The sequence below is a fragment of the Ixodes scapularis genome, unplaced genomic scaffold, assembly GCF_016920785.2.
Source record: "Ixodes scapularis isolate PalLabHiFi unplaced genomic scaffold, ASM1692078v2 PGA_scaffold4__175_contigs__length_147842914, whole genome shotgun sequence".
Classification (NCBI taxonomy): Eukaryota; Metazoa; Arthropoda; class Arachnida; order Ixodida; family Ixodidae; genus Ixodes; species Ixodes scapularis.
In genome coordinates, this window is record NW_024609879.1 from 135,206,357 (window position 1) to 135,227,252 (window position 20,896).

The window sequence follows — 20,896 nt, forward strand, 5'->3', positions numbered from 1 at the left end:
GGCTTCTTTTTTTTTTTTTATGTGTGTTTTTGTGGAGCAGGCTGCGTAAACAATGTCTACCGTTTCCTTCGAAAAATGCCATGTGCGTTTGACGTATTACAGAACAATGTTTATTTTTCTTGTGTGTGTGTTTGTGTGTATATATACTCGTATGTCGTGCCGTACCAATATGTATTATCAGCGAAGCTGTTGCTGTTGACGAAGTTTGCTGTTGACGACGGATGTTTGCTGATGATATTCATCCGAGTTGTAGTTATGCGTAGGAGATACTTCGGATCCTGGGAAACCAATAAAAAAAATAAGTGCAACCCGAGTGACGGCGTCCCGCCTAATACTGAAAAGGGGACGGACTTCGCGGACGTGGCACTCGAAAATACTTGCAAAAAATACTCGTCCAATATTTTTTTAAAAAAATTACGAAGTACAGCTCTTTGAATTTAGTTTTGTAGCCACAGAACACGAATTTATATAAAATGAAAACAGACAGATTCTGGTGAACTCGGTGACAACGAAGCACTCACATTCTTTCGTTCCCCTGAAATTATAAACTCGTGCATGACTGACACTTAAACGTCATTGGCGGTAAATTCTAGCTGTGCTAGAACTAGGGTCGTGGCCAGACGTAATGTACATTGCAGTCACTGTAGGGATTTCTTGCGACATGCTCGACACCAGGGGGGCGCAGGCACTTCGAAAAATCCCGGCACGCAACACTGCGCGCGTTGCAATTTGGAACCTCTTTGGCCATGTAGAGGAATGGCGTGGTTTCGGTCTCGATCGACCCGGTGACGTTGTAGTCCATCTCAGCACTGTATAAAAATAAAATCAACGCCTCGCTTGTATTGCAGCCGTTCAACTTCGTGAGAGCCCCCGTTGAAACACGAACCTCCAGCGGCCGTAAGGATCTGCCTAGACAAACCGCTCATCCACACTGGAAGCGGATCCGCGTTCGCAAAGCGGTTGCGTACGCGGTTGTATAAAGATTCAGTACAATTGCACGCGCAATTGATGTCATCAAGTGCGCGTGCAATTGTACTGCATCTTTATGCAACCGCGTTCGCAACCACTTTCCGAACGCGGCTCCGCTTCCAGTGTGAATGAGCGGTAAGTGGGGAGTTGTAGTACAACCGGCCGTGTGACTTACCTTCCTGGCGGCATGGCTAGCACTCCAGAGTGCAACATGAACCTCCCGGGTCACGGATTATTTAAGGAGCCTAGGACACAGTACATTTTTTTTTTCTATTGTTTACCTGCTAGGGCAACACGTACCGTACCCCCACTTTTACAGCCTATAGTGGGTGCGCTAGATTCCATCAAATTGGCTGTGATCAACTGGATGATTGTCGTAGAACACGTGTGCTAAGTTAGTCCTGCAACGTGTAAATAATGCTAATTTTGTGAAACACGAAGGATCTAAGAGCTGTACCTCATACTTTTACGTCAGGAAGGTGTAAGCAACCACGCTCAATCTGAAGCCGTTCATCCAGGTTCCACCATCGCTGAAAGTTGTCAATTATATATTCAGGGAAAGTCACATATTTCAAAATGCATGCACTGTATTCGGTTGTGACGGGATGTCGTGAATGGAGGTTGCCAATTCAAAATCGAATCCGTGACCAATTGGTTCGCAAAAAGCCGTGAACGGCACTAAGCCGCCACAATTGTTTCGATTTTTCGAAAGGGCTCTCGTTGTCATTCACTAGCTGCCTTAGCTGACCATGCTGCAAAAAAATGTCCGCTGACAACAGGGCAGACGATAAGTCGATGCTCGTTCTGAACATGCCTCGAGTTCAACGTGCTCAAATATTGTGTCCTGCGAATACTTGCAGCTCTGCGGCCTTTAGCGAACTCACCGGTGCGGACCTGGAACTTGAGGGCGTCGCTGCAGTCCTTGAAGAGCTGCCCCAGGTCCAATGGGTCTTCCGGCAGATCGAGGTCCAGCATCTGCATCAGCTTGTCCGGCATGTGGAAGTCGAGGATTTTGCTGCTCCGGTCCTGCTGCTGGTCCACGTACTGCCAGAGGATCTCGAAGACGCGGCTGAGGAAGGCGCGGGTCGCCGGCCCGTCGTCCGAGAACGGGTACAGGTCTGCAGCGTCAAAGGAAGCGAGAGTCCGGCTCAATTAATAACTCTAAGAGGCACTCTTCAAAAGCAACTCAATTCACACGCAAATCAAGATCAGTTGTCAGTAAGCGCTCTAGTGTGTTCTTCCCTCTTTATTTCCGGATTATTTTTGTCTGTTTGTTTTTAGAGCGCAGCTCTTAGGCGCCCGTTTCCGGCTTGAGCAGCGTCGCCGTGGGCGTCGGCGTAACCGCGCGGTGCATGATGGGTAAATTTCGCCGCCAAATTTAGCAGAAAATTCTTCCCTCTAAAATTAGCGTAAAATTTTTCCCCGCTACATTTAGCGGAAAATTGTCCCCGCTAAATTTAGCAGAAAAAATTCCCCGCCAAATTTAGCGAAAAAAATACCCCGCTAAATCCAGCAAAAAAATTTCCCCGCTAAATTTAGTGGAGAATTTTTCCGCTCTAAATGGGAGGCAAGCAGGAGAGGAGGAGGGGCATAGCCCCCTCTCCGTACCCTCCCCTCCTCCTCCTCAAGAGCTGCGCTCTAATTCGGCGTTACTGGGAGTTGTAAACGGCTTTAATTTTTTAACAAATGACACTATGCACGTACTTTTTCTATGCGAACATTCAGCTCGCCGTCTTCCCGCTCATGGTATGTTTATGCCACCATTCAGAAACACCAAAAGGAGAAATGAAGATAGATATCTACGAAATTACATAGAAGGTCAACCTTGAAAACTGAACGCGCCAACGCTCTTTATTACTTCCTAACAATTGCGGCTTTTTTTTTTTTTTGCCTTTCAACAGTTTTTATTGCTACTTTATCCCTTCAATATTTTCTGGCGTCGTGTCGGCCACCGATTCTGCCACTACAGAACTGACGACAAGAGGTAAGCAGCAGCTTTTCCCGTAAAGTATCGTGTTCTTTCCATAGTGGCTAAGAAGTAAGATACCCATGTGCCCGACTAACGAACAGCAATGCTCAGTTATGTTTTAGTAACGCTCGTATCCTACCTTATCCAGCCTGCCTAAAACTAAAGCAGACGGCCTAATCACTTCATCACGCAGCTTCTCTGTGCAGAAAAAAACAAAAAATACACGAAAGGTCTCGAATGGAAGTGGGCATTGGAGAAAAAATTCCCGCAAATCGATCCATTCGTCACCTTTCATTTCCGATGGGAAGGGCGGGTGATTTGGGAAGATTTTGTTTTCTCGACATCAACCATTACATCTGTCGCGCGATCACAAATCTGCAAGAGGCCGGCTTTCCGCAAAGGTTCTTAACTGAGGTTGCTGAAGGCCTGGTAAAAAAGATAAAAGGAACGGGCAAACCCGCCCTCGAGAGACCCAATATGAGGCCAGCGGTTATTCCATACCTACACTTAGTGTCACATAATTTAAAAAAATGGGGCCCAGCGTTTCAACGTACCTGTGGTTTTCTCAGCGCCCAATCGGATGGTCCGACTTTGCCATAAAATCAATTGTGCCGATCAACAGACTGATCTTTGCAGCGAAAAACAAAGAACAAAATTTGCCGAGTGTGCCTCAGGAGTTGTATATGAAATCTTGCTGTCATGCGGCGCTGTGTACATTGGCCAGACGGGCAGATACGTGAATGACCGCGCCCGCGAGCATGCGGCTGCCACGCGAGCCAGCCCGTCTGGCCATCTCGCCATTCATTGCAATAGATGCCCGTGTACGCCAGTGCTACATGACATTAAGATTTTGGCTCGTTATCGCGACCGAACAAGCAGAGAGGTGCACGAGGCGTATGCAGTTAGGGATAAGGTCGTTGAGTGTCTTAGTGAAACGTCACTCGCCCTGTCAAAGAGTGAGCTTGAATATTTGAGAGAAGCAAGCAGGGTTCTGGGGCCTATAAATGCATGTACTTTTCAAAATAAACAACAGTTGCGAGTGCGCTTTGTGTCTTCCACTTCTTTCGCCTTGTCTTTTTCGGCGCTTTTAATTATTTAAAGAACCATGAACCAACTGGCCCAACTTTCCACTTAGCTGTTGTTAGCGAAATGCGGTCTAAAAAAAAAATCATGAAAGACACGGCGACAAGGTAATTAATCTGGCCTAATTTAAACCCGACGATGAAGGCTATATCAACATCCGCGGTTTGTCCACGTCTATTATCGTCGACAAATATGCGTCAGGTCCCTGAGGGGAAGCCAACTACCTCTAAACCGCAATAAACTACCCTAAACCCATCGAAAAGGGAGGCCTTCTAACAACCGCCGTCGAACAGGAAGGGTAAAAAAAGGCCTGATTGGAACGCGCTTTGGCGCCTAACCTCAGGACCCCACGCGGACAACCCATTTCGCGTTCACCCCGGGGTGCCGTCAAAACAACACTCGCTTTCCCTTTCCCTCGGCGCAGCTTTCTCCACACGGCTTTAAAGCAACATTGACGAAAATAAAAGATACGTGAAATCCCCGATAATACAGAAACCAAAAAACGCAGAGGCTCGCAATTCAAACGACGGAAAGGAAGGAAAACGGTACATGGTAGAGCAATATGCAAAAATGGCTCCCTTCCCCTTCCCCCGCCGTCCATAATAACACGGCACGTCGACGGCTGCTGAAAGAAATCAGTTTTCCATCCCCCTTTTCTCTCTCTCTCTTTCTCTCTTTCATTCCTCTCTCTCTCTCGAAAACGGGAGGGTAGGGAAAGGTTGGGGAGTCAGTCATGCTCGGAAGCAATATGGCGCCCTCTCTACGCTTCCCGGGGCTTTAAACTGCGACAGGCGGCGCTGGACGCCGGCAGTTGAAAAAAAAAAAGAGGTATCGGAAAGCGCTCAACGTGGGGTTGAACATCGTCTGCTGCGAGGCGTTCGACGCCGTAGCTTTGAAACGTCGGAGTCCCCAGAGCAACGGTGTTGTACCGCTTCACGGACCGCTGCATTCAGAGTCCCGGGCTGTTAGCCGGAGATAAGGTGCAACGGCCCAAAAAAAGCTAAAAAAAGAATCTGAGTCGGAGAGAGAGAGAGGAGAAAGTGCAGCAAGAGACGTCATATTTCTATAAGCGGATTGATGCCTTCATGGAAACAGGAGCCGTTGCTGCATTTTTTTCTTTTTTACATTACTTTTTGTTAGCGGGGTGGGGTAGGGGGGGGGGGGGGGGGGGGGGGCGGCGGAGGACTAGGAATTGGAAAGGCTCCGATCCGAGTCGCACTGACGCGCAAGCCGACTGCCGTTGATTCAGAATCGGACACCCCGTCCGAGGTAGAAGGTGCCTATCGCGCCCTCGCGTTCAATGAGCTTTCTCGTGTGTTTCCGGTATAGAAAGTCCCCGCTGTAGACATTTACCGTCAGATTATGTATTGCAGTACCGCCGCCTACTTTCGCTTGAAGTCCTGAATGTCTAATGGGTGTAAAATCGCTGTGCGTGTGTGCTTTACGTTTTCGCTCTCGGCGATGGAATAGGTTATGATTCACCAGATCATGAGTTCGAGCCGTCATCTAGCCCTAACCTTGTGCGGTTTAAGAACCATCGAAATGTTTAAGAGTTTTGTTAGATTTTTTTGTGTGTTTTTCAGCTGAGCTTTTAAGGTGTAAGGTACCACCTAATTGTGTGTGTTTTTTTTTAGAATAGTTTCTCGTGTAATTCACCTCCTTGTTGGACAGAGGTGCATATTTTGCGCAGTTGTCATATCTCTAGTTTATTTTCAGATGTAAACACAATTCAGGTATCGTTGTTCATCGACTCTTTTTGTAGATTTGAGTGATTGGCTTTCCGAGTGCCTTGCGGAAAATTTAACACAGGGGCATTTCGTTTAAATTCATAGACTAATTTGGAAACATTTCACGCGGCCCGATTTCTTCTGGCTCGAAGTTCTTTCACTAAAAGTCAACCATAATAGACGCCTTTCAAAAGTGCGCGCCGTCTGGTGGGTGCTGCACCAGTCCTACGAATCCGCCATTGTTCGGGAACATGCTCTGAGCGCTCATTGGACACGAGGGTTGTGTCAGCGTTCGGCGAGGTTTCGGATCCAATCACACGCTTCGTGCCTAAACAATGGCGGCCACCAATGTTGCTCGATGGAGTTTCTGAGAGAGTCTATTGTGAAGCGAAGGCTTTCCCGATCACTCAGAGCTCAAGCAAGCCTGCCGTACTTTGAACACGCCGCTGAAGCTGTCGTCGCTAGCCTTCCGCCATCACAAACACTCTCCAGAAGTGAACTACTCAGCTAAATACACTATACATCCGCTTTTGTTTGCCGTCTGTAAAATAGCGGCCATAATGTATCGTCCTCAATATTTCTCCACTTTGTCAATTTTTTTAAGTCATTCTAGTGAAATTGACGGCGCCTAGCGGCAAGAACCGAAAGCTGTGACGGCAGGATCGCTCGCCTGCCTTCTTGAGCAAGTCAGGTATTCACAGCGCCTGGCTGTGAATATCTGATTCGCAGTTATCTGCTGCGAGTCAGATATTCATGGCTCCGTCTAAATATGAAACCCTGAAATCAGGTTCGAAGACACCTGGTGGAGATCGCCAAAAGTACCGCAGAATAAACTAACACCATTTTCAAGCTCCTCTTTTCAGGTAACTGAGCTTCAAATGCTAGTTTGGCCGCCATGGGTAGAAAATCGCTTCGCAAAGTAATCCGTCCGGTAACCCCAGTCTCGCCTTAGCGAGGGGAGGAATCATACTTTTGGTTTCTAAGGTTGGTGGCGCAATCTGCCGCCCGTTATAAAAGGTACAGCCGTTAGCATCCATTTATCCAGCCTCAAACCTCGGGGGAGTGTGTGCTGTGCGCGCACTAGCGACAAAAAGCGGTGCCCAGAGTCCGAGCAGGATCATTAACCATCAGGGGTTGATGCGCAGAAAGCCGTTTGTCAAAGAGCGAAGCATCTGTACGTTCTCAGTTCCACAGCCAGCGCCACTGTCGGGCGTGACGTCAGAGGCACGAGCCCTTGCACAGGGTTGTCAAAGTTACCACCTTAGTTGTGGAACTCCGCTCATTCTATTCAGCCCGCCTCCCGTCGTTTGAAGCGCCATCTCGATTTTCGTTTCAAAACTGCGTGTTCCATCGGTACAATGGAACGCCATCTAGACGCTGCGCTTCGAAACATACGTATTCCAAAGAATACACTGCAGTTATCATGGCAGCCGTCCCCCAGAACGTTGAAGGCGGTTTCACCTGACGTAGTCCATCCGGCTCGCGAGAATCGATCTAAAGGCTCTGTTATACTCCGACGTAACGCGTGCGCGCGTGCGAGCGCGTCACAGCAACGTCACGTCGGCGAAAACCCGACGCTTTATACTCTGGCGTCGTGGCGTTCGACGCAGCCTGACTGCCTCGGCGCCAAAATGGAGCATGCCGTATTCCGCGCCGGCCGCGCCAGCGACGCCGGACCAGGATGCATCACGCGCTGGCTCCCGGTAGCCCTCGCGCGGGAGTGCGGCGAATACGAGCAATAGACCCGTTGCTCTCGGGCAGGGGGCGCGAGCGCGTCCCCAGGACGCGACCATGTTATGCTGGCAGGACCATCTAGGCGGCTCTGTAACGTTCAATTTTGCACGTGCCACGTTCGAATGCAAGCATCTGCCAGCACTCTAAACGCGCGATAACAAAACGTCTAAAAAAAGAAAAAAAAAAGAAGAAGTATGCAGCTGGCGGCCTCAGCGTCGCAATAAACATTCCTTTCAGCTTCTTTTTTTTTATTATTTTATTGCTTTCTTTCATAGCTTCCGTGAGCCCGTATAGTTCACTTTACCTGATAGCAAAGTTGAAGCTACATGCCAAAGCATGTTCCCCTGAACGAGGCTCGCACTGCACGAGCGCGCGTGCTTGACAGGGACGCTGAAAGATCGCAGCTCGCTCTTGTAGCCTCTGCGCGCGTGTGTATGAAGGCACTCTAGCCTCTGCTAGACTGCTACGCTGGCACTTAGAATGTAACGGAGTATAGAAAACTGTAGTGGGGAAGTGTATTGACGCACGTTCGAAACGCGAGCCAAATATTCTATTTTGCTCGCCTGGAGCGCTGCTCAAAACTTGAGAGCTGCGGATGGACTCCGCGTGGCGTCATGTTTTAAGAATCGGGCTCGGTCGGTCAAGAAGTCAAGAAGCTCACCCGTGTGTCTACGACACGAGGAAGTACCGTATGTACATTGACCGCCTACGCTTGCGGCGCAGGCGGTGCACCAACAGTGCAAGCGCGAGTTTTCGTCGGGCAAGGTACGTCCACGCCATCGCTCGAACTTGGCGCTCAAGAAGCGCGAGAATTCTCGTCTGCTATTCGAAACGAAAACGAACCGGAAATGGTGCATTCTCGCAGGAAGTGCGCCCTCGTAGCCAGATTCTGCGCGTGCGCCGGGCTGGCGACCCACCGACGCGCGCCGCGGGAGAGGCCGAAATTTGGACGCGCGTGGCGTGACTGACGTGACGTAGCCGACTTCGGCCAGCGTTCGCTTGCGCGCGCGTTACGTCAGAATATAACAGAGCCTTAAATCATTGCGCCATTTCAGCGTACAATACAATGGAGGCTGTGCCAATCTGAGGAGTCGGCAGCATCAAGAAGCATCGACTGTCACTCGACTTTCACACATGTCGTCGGTATTCGGGATTACATTTATTTATTAATACCTACCATCAGCAGCATGCTTACCCGGTGGTGCACCACAGCACAGACGAAGAATAAACGTGCGCAAGCACATACACATGCAGACACACACTAAACATGACCAAGCCAAAATGGCGCCAGCGAATGCGCCAGGAACGATATTAATAAAGAACCACAAAATAAACAAAAACATGCAAACAAACAAAAATACAGCACACAAACACGTTTTTGTTGGTCTTCAAGCTTCGTCATTGGAACGAGCACCTGCCATTCACCCAAAATTAGCCAATATCAAACAGTTATAACGAAGAATCTCTCCTGTGCAAACGCTTGAGGAAACATCTCGGGAACAGCCCATAACAAAGAATCTCTCATATGCAAACGGCTTCCCCAATATAGACTGCCGGTCTATGAATCCTTGCAGCAGGTACGTTCAAGCTCCCTCGGGAGTCGGGACCGATGCACAGAAATGCTGGCAACCGCCACACTCGAGAGCATTGTCCGCTAGAGACACCACCTCAAAACAGAAAGTATGACGGAGTGCAGTCATACATTGCAGCGTCTCACCGAACGACAAAACTAGAAGATCGCCAAAACAAGTTGTCAACTCCCTCGCGCCTTTACGACCATACAACAACAACAAAAAAATTAAAGTGGAGTGGAAACAAAATACAGCGTACCGTTCCAAAACCAGAAGGAGCCCGACCGCGTCCACGCACACCGGTAACGAGCCGAGACGGAGAACAGAACGGGGGAAGTGAAAGATAAATGAAACAGCAGCAGAAATCTAAAGCACCAGAATACAACGCTCCCCCACAAAAAAAGAAAGAAAAGGGAAATGGGGTCGACAGCGTTTCGGGAATCGACGAGCGCAGTTATGAAACCTGACGCTCCCAGTGCGCGGTCGCGCGAAATACGAGGCTGTGATTTGGGGCCTCCAGTGTTCCCGAGCGAGGCTCGGGAGACCTAAAGGGAAGCTGGGAGAGGCTGAAATGAGAGGCTTCAACGCGACACCTCCCATTACGGGGGGCTGGGGAGGGGGACCTTCCCAGTGGACCGTCAGGATGGACGTCGTCCGCACTGCGGGGACGACGACGCCGACGTCGCCTTCCTTTTTGTATTGCCTTACGACGTTGCGTGTGATGGTACGGACTGTGGGGCATTCTACGAGCGATTGTTTTGTTATACGAGAAGCCTTCACTAGGCGCTAATAAAGCGTCCAACGAGTTTTGAGTTTAGAGTTCACAGTGGACACTTGACGGAATGTTTACGAAAAAAGTGCATTTGTAGGGGCATCCTCCCAGAATTATAGCGATGCAACTGTGCCCATAAACATATTTTCAACAGTAAGCGTTAGAAAAAAGTCGAAACGTGGGGACGGAGAAAGAGATAGATCAAGCATAATTGTGACTGTGAGAATATTTAAATTCCTTTATTTTTAGTAAAGACATTTTTTTCTTTTTCTTTATTTATTTTCTCTTGTATGCACATGAACAGGCTTGTAGCTTTTGAGACTGGACGACACGTAACGAAGACTAAAATATTGATGACTCAATTATAGCGTATACAATAATACCTAATGCCCAGGTTGCAATGAACGGGAACCCACGTGGGCAAAGTGGGCTCGGGCAGCTCCTGCAAGACTCTATGGGAACGAATCGAGTGCTTGCTCCCAACGTGGACCACCTGTGCGGTTCCTCAAATGGCACTTTGTGCTCACATTAAGAATATGTAGTACACGTTCTGCAAATTTAGCGTAGGAGGTCGGCCTAATTTGATATCACATTACCGAAGATTGTAATTTAACGCGTGAGAGAGAATTTTTAGGTTTGAAAAACTTCGTTGCTTACTACTCAGCGTGTATGAAGGGAAGGGCCTTTTACGGGGGAAAGGGGGGGGGGGGGGTTGACGCAGAGTTGTACGGTAAATTCCCAACACGCTCGTCAAAATGTCGTCATCTGTTCTTGTGCGTAGCCGCCTCAAGCGGGCTATGTTTACCTATATAGCAATGTGCGCAGTTTTCTCTTCTATTTGGTGAGGGGGCAGGTTGGCAGCAGCGTGGCCAAAAGCCTGACAACGTGTCTCTTTTTTTTCCGTTGAGGTACAACGTAATTTTAATTGCCGTTGTTATCGCCGAAACGACCGTTTTGTGTGTGTGTGTGTGTGTGTGTGTGTGCGCGTGCGTGCGTGTGTGTGTGTGTGTGTGTGTGTGTGTGTGTGTGTGTGTGTGTGTGTGTGTGTGTGTGTGCGTGTGCTTTTTTGTCTTTTTGCGCGCTGTTGTTATTTCGCTGCACTAAATTCAGTCTTGTGTTACGACATCTCGGTTACTTTCTCTCGATCGCCGTTCTCTTGTAGCGACATTGAATTAAAGGGAAGATGGGGCACTTCTACATTTGAGAAAAAACGCTTGAATTGCGTTCATTTTGCCTTTAGATTAACAGATATCAAAATTGTATTTCAATGCGACCCGCCGGAGAGCCATACGAGCAATTTCAAAATAGGACTGAAGCCCCGCCTCCCTAGCCTTGGGCAGCCAAAAGAGTCGTCGATGACGTCACGGACAGCGACTGTCTTTCGCGTTTTTCTCGCGTTTAACAATACTTACGCAGCAAATGATTTGGGTATTCGGGTTCACGGAATAAAAATACACTAGAATTCACTTCTAACTCATTTTTTCCAAGAACCTCCGTAGCTTCCCTTTAAGCGCTGGACCTATGAACGCAAAACAGGTACTTCAGTTTTAGCAGACGGCATACAGTCGCCAATACAGTCGCATTGGTGTCTGTATCCCGTGTTTCCTCGTAAATATCAATATACCTTTTTCAAATTTTGTTTGTCTATATCATCATTCAACATCATAAACTAATTGTGGGATGCTGTTATCGCCGTCCTTCGAGCATTGTTGGCTTTCCTGATAAACTGAGTAACGTACTAAACACCATTCTAATTTGTTTTTCCTAATACACCACGTCTGTTAATGGAAGATTTTAACCCCCCCGATATAGTTTGGCGCTCGAGTCTTCATTATTCTGATCTCTTCTCAGCAAATATAGTAGAAGCGTTTTTCGTGTCCTTGCCGAATTCCGTTTATCACAATTAGTTTTTTCACCAACAAAAATGAGCGCTACTGCATCAAACATTTTATATCCTATTTTAACTACCGCCGACGTCATGCGGGTGCATGGCTTTGGAATGTGCTTTTTATTATGCACGAACTCTCGTACGGGCAAAAACATTTTGCTGAGCCTGGCTCACAAGTCTGTGCCTTTATCTGCACGGTAGACATCTGTGAGTTGAGGTAGAAGTAGTGAAGGCACGTTTTCGAAGAGAGGGGATGTGCGCGCGCGCAGCTTTAGTTGACGCTCAAACACGCACTCGTGTAATACATTTGATCTCATAGCCACAGAGAGTTGCCACAATGTAAACGGCGAACAAAATATGTCTTTGGCGCATCGAAACTCGAAGTAAACAGAGAGAAATCAAAGGGAAAGAGTGAGAACGCACATGGAACGAGCGATGATGAGGAAGCCACGCGAACCAAATGTTACTAAAACATAAATCGGTAAAACAAATTGAAAAACGCCTAAAAAAATACTGTAATTGCACGAACGTTCTTAAATGAGCTTCAGCATTCCTATAAATCGAAGAAAGCACCGAAGAAACGGTCGGCCATAGTCGAGAGCTGCGTGCGATTCGAAAATCTAAAGAGAAAGCGCTTAGCTGATACCGGTCCTGTAAAGCATATACGACGTCCGAGGGCTTGCGGCACAACCTCGTACACCGGCGGTCTTCCTGGGCGGACCCGCACCGACTGATCCCTCCCGATCCATCGCGCGTCGATACGGCCCAAGGGCCAACTCGCTCCGCGGTAATCCAGGCACAGAATGAAGAGCTCATGCGCTTGATTGAAGAGGTGTACGACGATGGAGGGGAGACTCCCGCCTATCCTGACTCAAGCCCCCTTTCACTTCCCCATCTCCAGTTGCCCGACTGGTGTAAAGGGAAGCTTTTGTGTAGCTGCTTCGAGGCCGACTAATGTCTACCCATCGCAGGAAAAAGTAGCTATACTCGGGGAAAATATTTACTGGCGTTTCAGAGGAAGTGATTACCGTGCGTGCGCAGTTTTGAACGGAGCTCGAGATGTTCAAATTAAGCTCTGACATCACTAAAATAAAAAAAAAAAAAAACGTTGACTTTAAGTATAGATATTTTTTTTACAAGGGCGCTGCCATCTTGAATTGTCGTCACTTTCAGCACGAGCGAAAACGTTGTTTTGCTGTTAGATCATTTGATTAATATCGACTCCCCCCCCCCCCCCCCCCACCTTTTCCAGTATTGACAGGTCGTTCAGCAACGCTATCACTTGGGCTGTACGCTTAATAGCTGCGAATGAAACCACGCGATACTGATATAACGAGGAAAAATAAACAAATAAATCTCAATAAATCTCTCACTTTTTAATGGTGAGAGGAACAATAAACTGGTGTATTGTTTTTTTGCCATCGTGATGCTGATGCGGCGACCAGGGTTGTGTAAGGTGCAAGTCGGAGCGCGTTTGGGGACGGTCAAGGTGCCACTGCAAATGATGAACACATAGCAAATTGTCTTTTGTGGAAGGCAGTCTATGAAGAAAAAAATACCTCGATTGAGAATACATGAAGCATTGAAATACAATATTAACACAAACTTCAACAATCCCTAATATGAAAAAAAAAATCTCAACTCACTGTTTTATGATCTTTCAAAAGTGGTAATACACTTCATCGACATACACAGCATGCACATGACAGATATCCAGCAACATACTACGCAAAAATACTACAAGACAGTCTTAATATATTGTTTGCAATCAGGTCAGCTGAACACGGAAAAAACAGTATCTACCAACTAGCTCAACTAAAACCCGTAATCTTAATATATTGCGGTATAGAATCCTAACCTCTTCGCCATTGACGATGTGCACATAGTCCCGAAGGATAAGGCGCGGTTCAAGATGTCTCTCGCACACCGCTGATGTCTTGGAGAGGCGTGTATCTTCTCGATTAAGATTTTTTCCCCAGTGTACGCACGAAACAGCGACGGCTTACGATCGCTGGTGCTTCGGCTGCCCTTGTTGACCGGGTAGCCCGACTTGGGTCCCGGTGCGAAGCAGTGTGTGCGTCCGTTTTGTTCTTTGCATTTATGATTGAGACGGCAACGGAACTGTGAAGACTCCCCACCACTACACGCCAAAGAAAAGTGCTACGGTGCTACGTTGGGGAGAAGCGTACCGCCTCAGCTTCGTCTTCTTCTTCGCTCATCGCACGTCTGCCATCTGCCACAAATTCTCCTATAGGGCTCGGAACTCCAGCGCCAGTCGCGGCATCTACGTTGACCGCCTTCACGCGGCCCATTGTAAACGGGCGCCGCTCTTGCCACTACATCCTCTAGAACACTGCACCCATAAGGCACCAGCCGGAACGCCATGCTTGCAATAGACCTATTGCTAAATTACCCAAGCAGCACGGAGAAAGCAGGAAATGGTGTTCCACGCGCGGCACGCGCCATGTGTTTCAGGCTTTTGCCTTATAGACCAACACGCGGCTCTGACGTCATGCACCTGCGGTGGCGCTGTCGACAGCACTGCGCATGCGCAGACGCTTCACTTCACGCGAATTCGATTTCTGCGCACGCGCAGTGCCCACACCCGGTGTGGGCAAACGCGCGCTTGTTTGTAAACAGCGTGCCGGTCTATAACAGTTACTGTTGCAAATACCAGCACGTGCGGCGCGTGGAACACCATTCCCTGCATTCTCCTTGCTGCTTGGGTAATTTAGCAATAGGTCTATTTTCTTCATATAACTTGCACGTGACGTCATCTGAGCGTGCAGTTCGTGGTTCTGGGTCATTCTGACTTATTCCTGGCGAGAAAAACCTTACTTGGTGAAATGAGTGCTTTGGAAGATACGGGCTCAGCAGCAAGGCCACTACAATGACAGCTGACGTTACGTGAGCGCAAGCCACGTGTAAGGAGTATTCGCTGGCGGCCATAGCTGTGTGCGCGACTGCTGAGAGCGCGCTGACGACGAGCTTCCACAGTTCTTTTGCAACGTGCATTGCACACCGTCAAGGTTGACGCTTCTAGCAGCCTATTAATGTGACCTCGTAATCAGCATGCGCTTTAAACGGCCCCCTCAAATACGGCGTCCAGTGAATACCCCGTATAGTACCGCTATTTACTGCTCTTACTTACTTATCTGCCCTAATGTACAGTGCAGGCGGTTGGATAACCGCAGATGCAACCTCGCATGAAGCCCCGGGAACTTGCATTTTACGTGGTATCACATAGGCCCTTAGAACGAGCTCCCACTTACCCGAAAGAACATCATTTTTCCTTTTCTGGAATTTTAATTTTTTTGTTCTAAATTGCAGAAAATTGCAATTACTTTTTTTTTTTTTTTGGCTATACGTTGGTTGTTTTTGCAATATAGTACTACTGATAAATCAGCTAGGGTGCCTTCATGTGCGCTTTGCTTAGGGTGGTGGCATCTCGCCATTTTGTCACACACTTTTATTTTTATTTTTTGTTCAGAAGCGCGTGAAAGAGCGTGTCCCTGCACGCGCTTGTGGCACTGACTGTGCTATGGCGACATTTTGTTTTCGTCGATTTCTTTGTATTTTTCCCGTGAGCGCGTGCTGTCGGCATCTGGTACTACAAAGGGTGGCATCACCCTAAACAGAAGGACATTGAGGCACCCTAAAATCAGCATGCCAGCCCCGGAGTCACTAATAAGCTACCCTTCAGAGTAGCGACACTTGGGCCTTTTCGTCACATAAAATCGTCGTTGCCATTTATCCGAAGCTTTGTCTGGAAATGCAGGAAACGGTTTTCCGTTCTTCGAAAATCTTAAAGTCTCCGACAGAGCAAAAACAATATTGCCCGAGCGCCCGAGCCCGAGCTCCAACGTTCTAAAAACTCCATATTCAAATCACAAAAAAAAAAAAAAAAAAAATGGCGCTTATAAATAAAAAATAAAAATGAAGTGGGGGAATTGTATGTTGATATTCTAATCGCATACCTTATTCAGTGGCTCCAGCCAGCCGTAGCGGCAAGGCAAGCTCCGCCAAATTATATTTTGTGTTATATTGCCACGCCCTCCTCCTTATCGCATTCCAACCCTAGAATTGTGTTTAGCATCGAGTAAAACTGTTTGTGAAATGCGTGCAAAAAACAACAACAAAAAAACACGTCAGTTTACGAGTGTAAAGTTATCTAGAATAAATTAAATACCTCAACTCAACTAAATAACTTTTTTTCTTAAATATTTGTTAGAGCTGGTACATTCCGAGTAGAATTTATTTTCCTATTGTCAAAGTACCCCATAAAGGATGGGGGGAAAACAAAATATGTTTTTTAAGAAGGTTAAATACGTCAAATTTATTTCAATTTTATTCAAACGAGATTTATTTGATTTAGGTCAGATTTATTTGATGTAAATCACCGAGCATATTAATAGTGGGTCTTTACCACTAGATGTATTTTTAAGCATGGTAGATTGATTGAACAATGCGTCCGATCACTGATAACACGGAAGAAAGAATTACCGAAAATGTAAAGTACAGTTTAATTAACAACTTTTGGTTTCTGTAATCCTGTCCATACAAGAACACAAACACATTTATTTATTTTTTTATGTATTCAGATGTATTTATTTTTTTTATTTTTTTAAAGCTTTGTAGATTCGTTAAAAACAAAAGGCGTGAAAGTTGCACTTCTGCGGTTTGTGCAGGTGAGTTATACGGCCAGGGGGACATTATCTGAGTGGCTAATCTTTGCGGTAAGTCGGACGTGGGTAGGCTTGAAAACGCCGAGATACAAAACCCTTACCCTGTAATGGAGATCCAGTAAATTTTGGAACCCGGCATTTATATGCCAACGAGTACAGTAGGTGCATCAGAAACCTAGATATCTGCCTTTATCTGGGAAGGATGACGCGTACCATTTTTATTTTCTTTGTAAGTCACGGGGTGCTCACGCCTATCCTCACATCATTGCCCGATTCCCCGGCCCACTTTGTCTTCAAACATGGCGTCGTTCACGCGGGTGCGGCACACCCGCGAGGAAACGCAAGTTGACGGCGTCGAGCAACTTGGGACGGAGGCCGCTTGGCTTATCGGCGAGCCCCGCCCGCGCGCTCCATTAATCGGTCGAACAAGGGGCCCTCGTTTAGCAGCGCCAAACACCACCGCGTTTGAGTCACACGCAGGGAGAGAGCGCCCCCTCCCCGTTTTAATCCGATCATTTGCCTCCCAGAAAGGCATATGCCCCGCGGCGGTTCCGCTTCCGAGTCGGCGACGAAGGTGGCGCCGGAGACTTCGTTACTAAACAATCGCCGCGAAATTCGGCGCGATTTGGGGCCCCGCGTGGACGAAACTTGATACCGACAATAATGGAGTTTTAGGATTGCGGATGGTGGAAACGGTGGAATCGGATGGAAGGCGGGGGTGGGGGAACAGACAGCGATGAAAAGGGAGACATCTGTTTGCTTAAAGCTGAAAAAAAAAAGCGGAGCTTGGAAAAGTGAATTTGCAAAAAAAGAAAAGAAAACGGGGCGCGAGATTTTGTTTGGTTTGGAAGGAGTCTGAAATTCCGAACGCTCACCAAAGCGTTACTTCGTTTCTATGTCACGAGGATGGTAATGTAACTAATAATGTTTCGTGTTCCATAAGGTCGCTGTCACTCTGCTAAAACATCGCGCAATTTAGAGTCGGCAAACACTGACTCGGACATTCCTTGTATGACGGTCCCATTAGTCAAACAAAACCTCTGCAGTCATGTTCGAATTATATATATGTACCGTAAACTGGGTTGATCTAGATCAGACTTGTGCCCGTTACTGGAAAAACGTAATGGATTGCAACTACAAAGTATCGAGCCTCAAATGTAATGGATGTGCGTTACCAATTAATTTCGCTGAAAAGTAACGGACTACTTTACTCTTTACGTTACAAAATGCTTTTACGTTACTTTTCCCGTGCACTTGTCGAGAAAACAATAGAAAAAATGTTGATGTTTTCAAAAATGCTTCCGCAACGTTACTTTCCATTCATCATACCCTCACATTATGCTAGTCCTCGTTAAAAAAAAAAATATTGTATTTAAGAAAAAGAACGTGGGTGCACTCTGTTCACCCGTAAGCCGACGAGGCAGTAAAAGCCTTGTCCAGCTCGCTTGCACCTTTGCATTTAATTGCATTGTAACTGCAACCACACCCACCATTCCGCTACCTTACGTCGACCGGAAATGATCCCTGGAATTGTGCAGACAAGGCTACCGGTGCGCATGCTCAGCAGCAGCGCGTACCTCCGCTAGGAGATTCGGAGCTAAAGAAGCGATCTACGAAAGCTCCCTTTTGAGACAGGCCTTTCAAGCGTGAGCGCAACATCTCAAAGCTGCGCTCTTGTGCCTGCAGCTTTGACGCACTGTCAGCTTACGCATCAACGGAGCATGCAGTACCATAGCCTCCTCTATAGAGGAGGCTATGGCAGTACCGAAAAATCTTTGGGCTGCATGCGTTTGTTTTCCTGATCTATGTTTTTGCGCATATTTCTATGTGGCTCGCGCGTTTTTTTAGAGGTTCTAATGACCGGTCATAGAACAAATTGTGTTTTCTTTTTGGTTATTCTCCTCTTCACGATGTTTTCTCTTTCGTTGAACTTGCCATCTTTATGCTGCTGAATTTCCTGCTTATATTGCTCCAGTTTTTTGTATTATGTTCATATTTAGAAAAAAGAAAAGTATTGAATAACTAAATTAATCCGTTACCAAATTTGTAACGAAATTACATTACAAATTACCGCTGCAAAAAAAAAGAGCAACGTGGCCATTACAAAATTACTTGAAAAAAGTAACGAATTGCAAGTAATCCGTTACTTGTAACGGATTACTTCCCAAATGTGATCTGGACATCGACGCTTGATTTCCAAATTTTAGAAATGTTAATAGTGGCTCACTTGAACCAAGTGGGCGCTTCTGCGGTATTCTACGGTATGACGCAACCATGCTTCGATTATGCTTGAGGCGGGTGTGTTCGCAGAGGATTCTCTTATCGTTCCTGCAGCGAACGCCGTGTCTCTGACTGTCGTATGAGCATTATTTATTTCTAGTTTGTATTTTTCTTCATTTTGAGTGACGGAGCAAACAGAGGCCTTTTTAGTCGTCCACTGAAAGAGATCACTGCTCGCCGCGCGTAAAAGTTGGTATCGCCAGCTCGACGTCAGTGGACAGAAAGTCGAAATGTAGTTTTGGAGAGTTACATATGGGACAAGGGCTGTACCCCTGTATACCCCTTATTTCTGAGAGTGTATGGTGTGTTCTGGAATACATTAGCAGGTTCCTCGGGGTCTTATTATCTATTTACGGCCAGGGCCTGCGCCATGTTAACAAAACATCAACTCGGTAGAAGAGGTCGAACCTCTCGCTGTCTCATTCCATTTAGTCACCCCCTGAAGATGGAGTTTATGCTCTATTTGACCTTATGATGTACCGCAGGAGAGGCTACGAGCGCGAGCCCCTTGCTCTAGGGCATGTCTCGGCGGCACAAGCTCTCGTGCACTAAGGGCTAGTGACAACGCTATGAGCTCGCGCTTGTAGCCTTTGCTGCGGTACAACATAAGGGGAAACGGAGTATTTGCGACGTGCGCAATCGAAAGCGTTGCAGTGGTCGGCCAGCCATGATTGGCCGAATGTTGACTATGACGTCAGAAAAGGATTTCTCATCGACGGAAATAAGAGTAATGGAAGAACTCCGATTTTGGAGGTGTTGGTAGTGTTGGTTTCAGAGCGCAATGATCTCAAACTTCCAGCACGCTAATTACAAGCAACATCGAGCTTGTTGCTCGTCAGATAATGACGTCACGAGAGGAAGCCATAGGAGGGCGCTACCGAAACATCTCGCCTAAAGCCCCTTGATAAAAGCGTTTTTTTACAAGTACCGCCAACCATTGTTGTGGAAGCGCGCGAGACACATGCCATGAGCGGGTGCTCCGCCGCCATTCGCTTCCAAGGCCCGCTCATTTCAGTGCTGCGCCGCCATTTGCTTCCAAGGGCCGCTCGAGACATGGGCCTCGTGCACTCGCGCATTTGACGCTACTTGCAAGACAAACGCAAACACATCGAGGGGCTTTAATCTCGCCGCTAATAGTCGACCCCGAAACGTTGGGAACTGTTTGTTTCTGAGCTTCTGGTTTGCGATTTATTTATTTTTTTTTAATTTTGAATGTAACATGTTTACATTTCAAATGTATAAAGTGAACGAAATGGTAACACATTTTTACTACAAAATAAAAATAGCAATGTGTCCACTTCTTCATTTCACATCATCAAGGTCCTAGTCTTTGGCAGACGGTATGTTAAAGCCCGATATCAACCCTCGCCGCGAAAGAACGGTTAATCCCCCCCCCCCCTCCCCTTATAAAGGAAAGCAAGCGCGCTATAGTGTCTAGCCATCATCGACATCTATCATTCCGGATCTTATACCTTCGAAAAATAAAACTTGTCCCCATAAAAACGCAGCCAACCCGGTCGCCGATTTTTTTCCCTTTAATGAGCGCGAAATTCCAAGCGCCATCGTCAAATCCCTTCCATTCCGTCACAACCGAACCGCGTCACTACGTGTTTTTTTTTACGTGCTGAAAAAAGGCCCAAGTGCATTCTGGACGCATTACATGCATCGTGAATGCTCAACAGCATCAAAGTAATAATATCAATAAAAAAAAAGGAAGGAAGGCAAGGAACATCTCAAAGCCCACTGCGGCCAGGGAACGCGCGCCGAGGAATCGATGAGCGCATTGCTTTCCTCTCCCCAAAAAGAGGAACGGCAGGCGGCCTCCCCATTCGGGAGCCTCGCTTCCGGCCGCAGCTTATCGCTGTCCCCAGCGGAGGGGACACTTCATTTCCGGAGTGTTACGGGAGACGCACGGATCGCGACCGCGATAAACGCGCTGCGCAACCGCGACGCCGCGCTGCGTCCATACGCCAGCGTCGCCTTCCTTCGCAGCTACCCTATATCTCCAATCAGATCGGTGTAGCTGCTTTTTTGCTGCTTGTGTGGCGTATGTGGGGATGTGTTGCGAACCCCGACAAACTGCCGATGCGCGCTCGACGTGGAGGCGTTATGTACGAAACGAAGGTGGCGTCATCGGCTTCCGCGTCTGAAGCGTGCCAAGAGGCATTCGCCTCGATATATCGATACGTTTTTGATGATAAATTATTTTAAGTACATT

The 20,896-nt window shown here is 47.3% G+C and overlaps 1 protein-coding gene across 1 annotated transcript in view; it reads right to left on the reverse strand.

Moving 5' to 3' along the window:
• LOC8041710 (glutamate decarboxylase) overlaps window positions 1-3,020 on the reverse strand; it is a 79,448-nt gene extending 76,428 nt beyond the window's left edge. Inside the window, exons 1-2 of the mRNA XM_042293717.1 lie at window positions 3,017-3,020; window positions 1,854-2,087 (exon numbers count right to left, since the gene is read on the reverse strand). Coding sequence (XP_042149651.1) covers window positions 1,854-2,087; window positions 3,017-3,020 — 238 coding nt within the window. The remainder of the gene's footprint in view (window positions 1-1,853; window positions 2,088-3,016) is intronic.
• Between the last annotated feature and the right edge of the window lie 17,876 nt (window positions 3,021-20,896).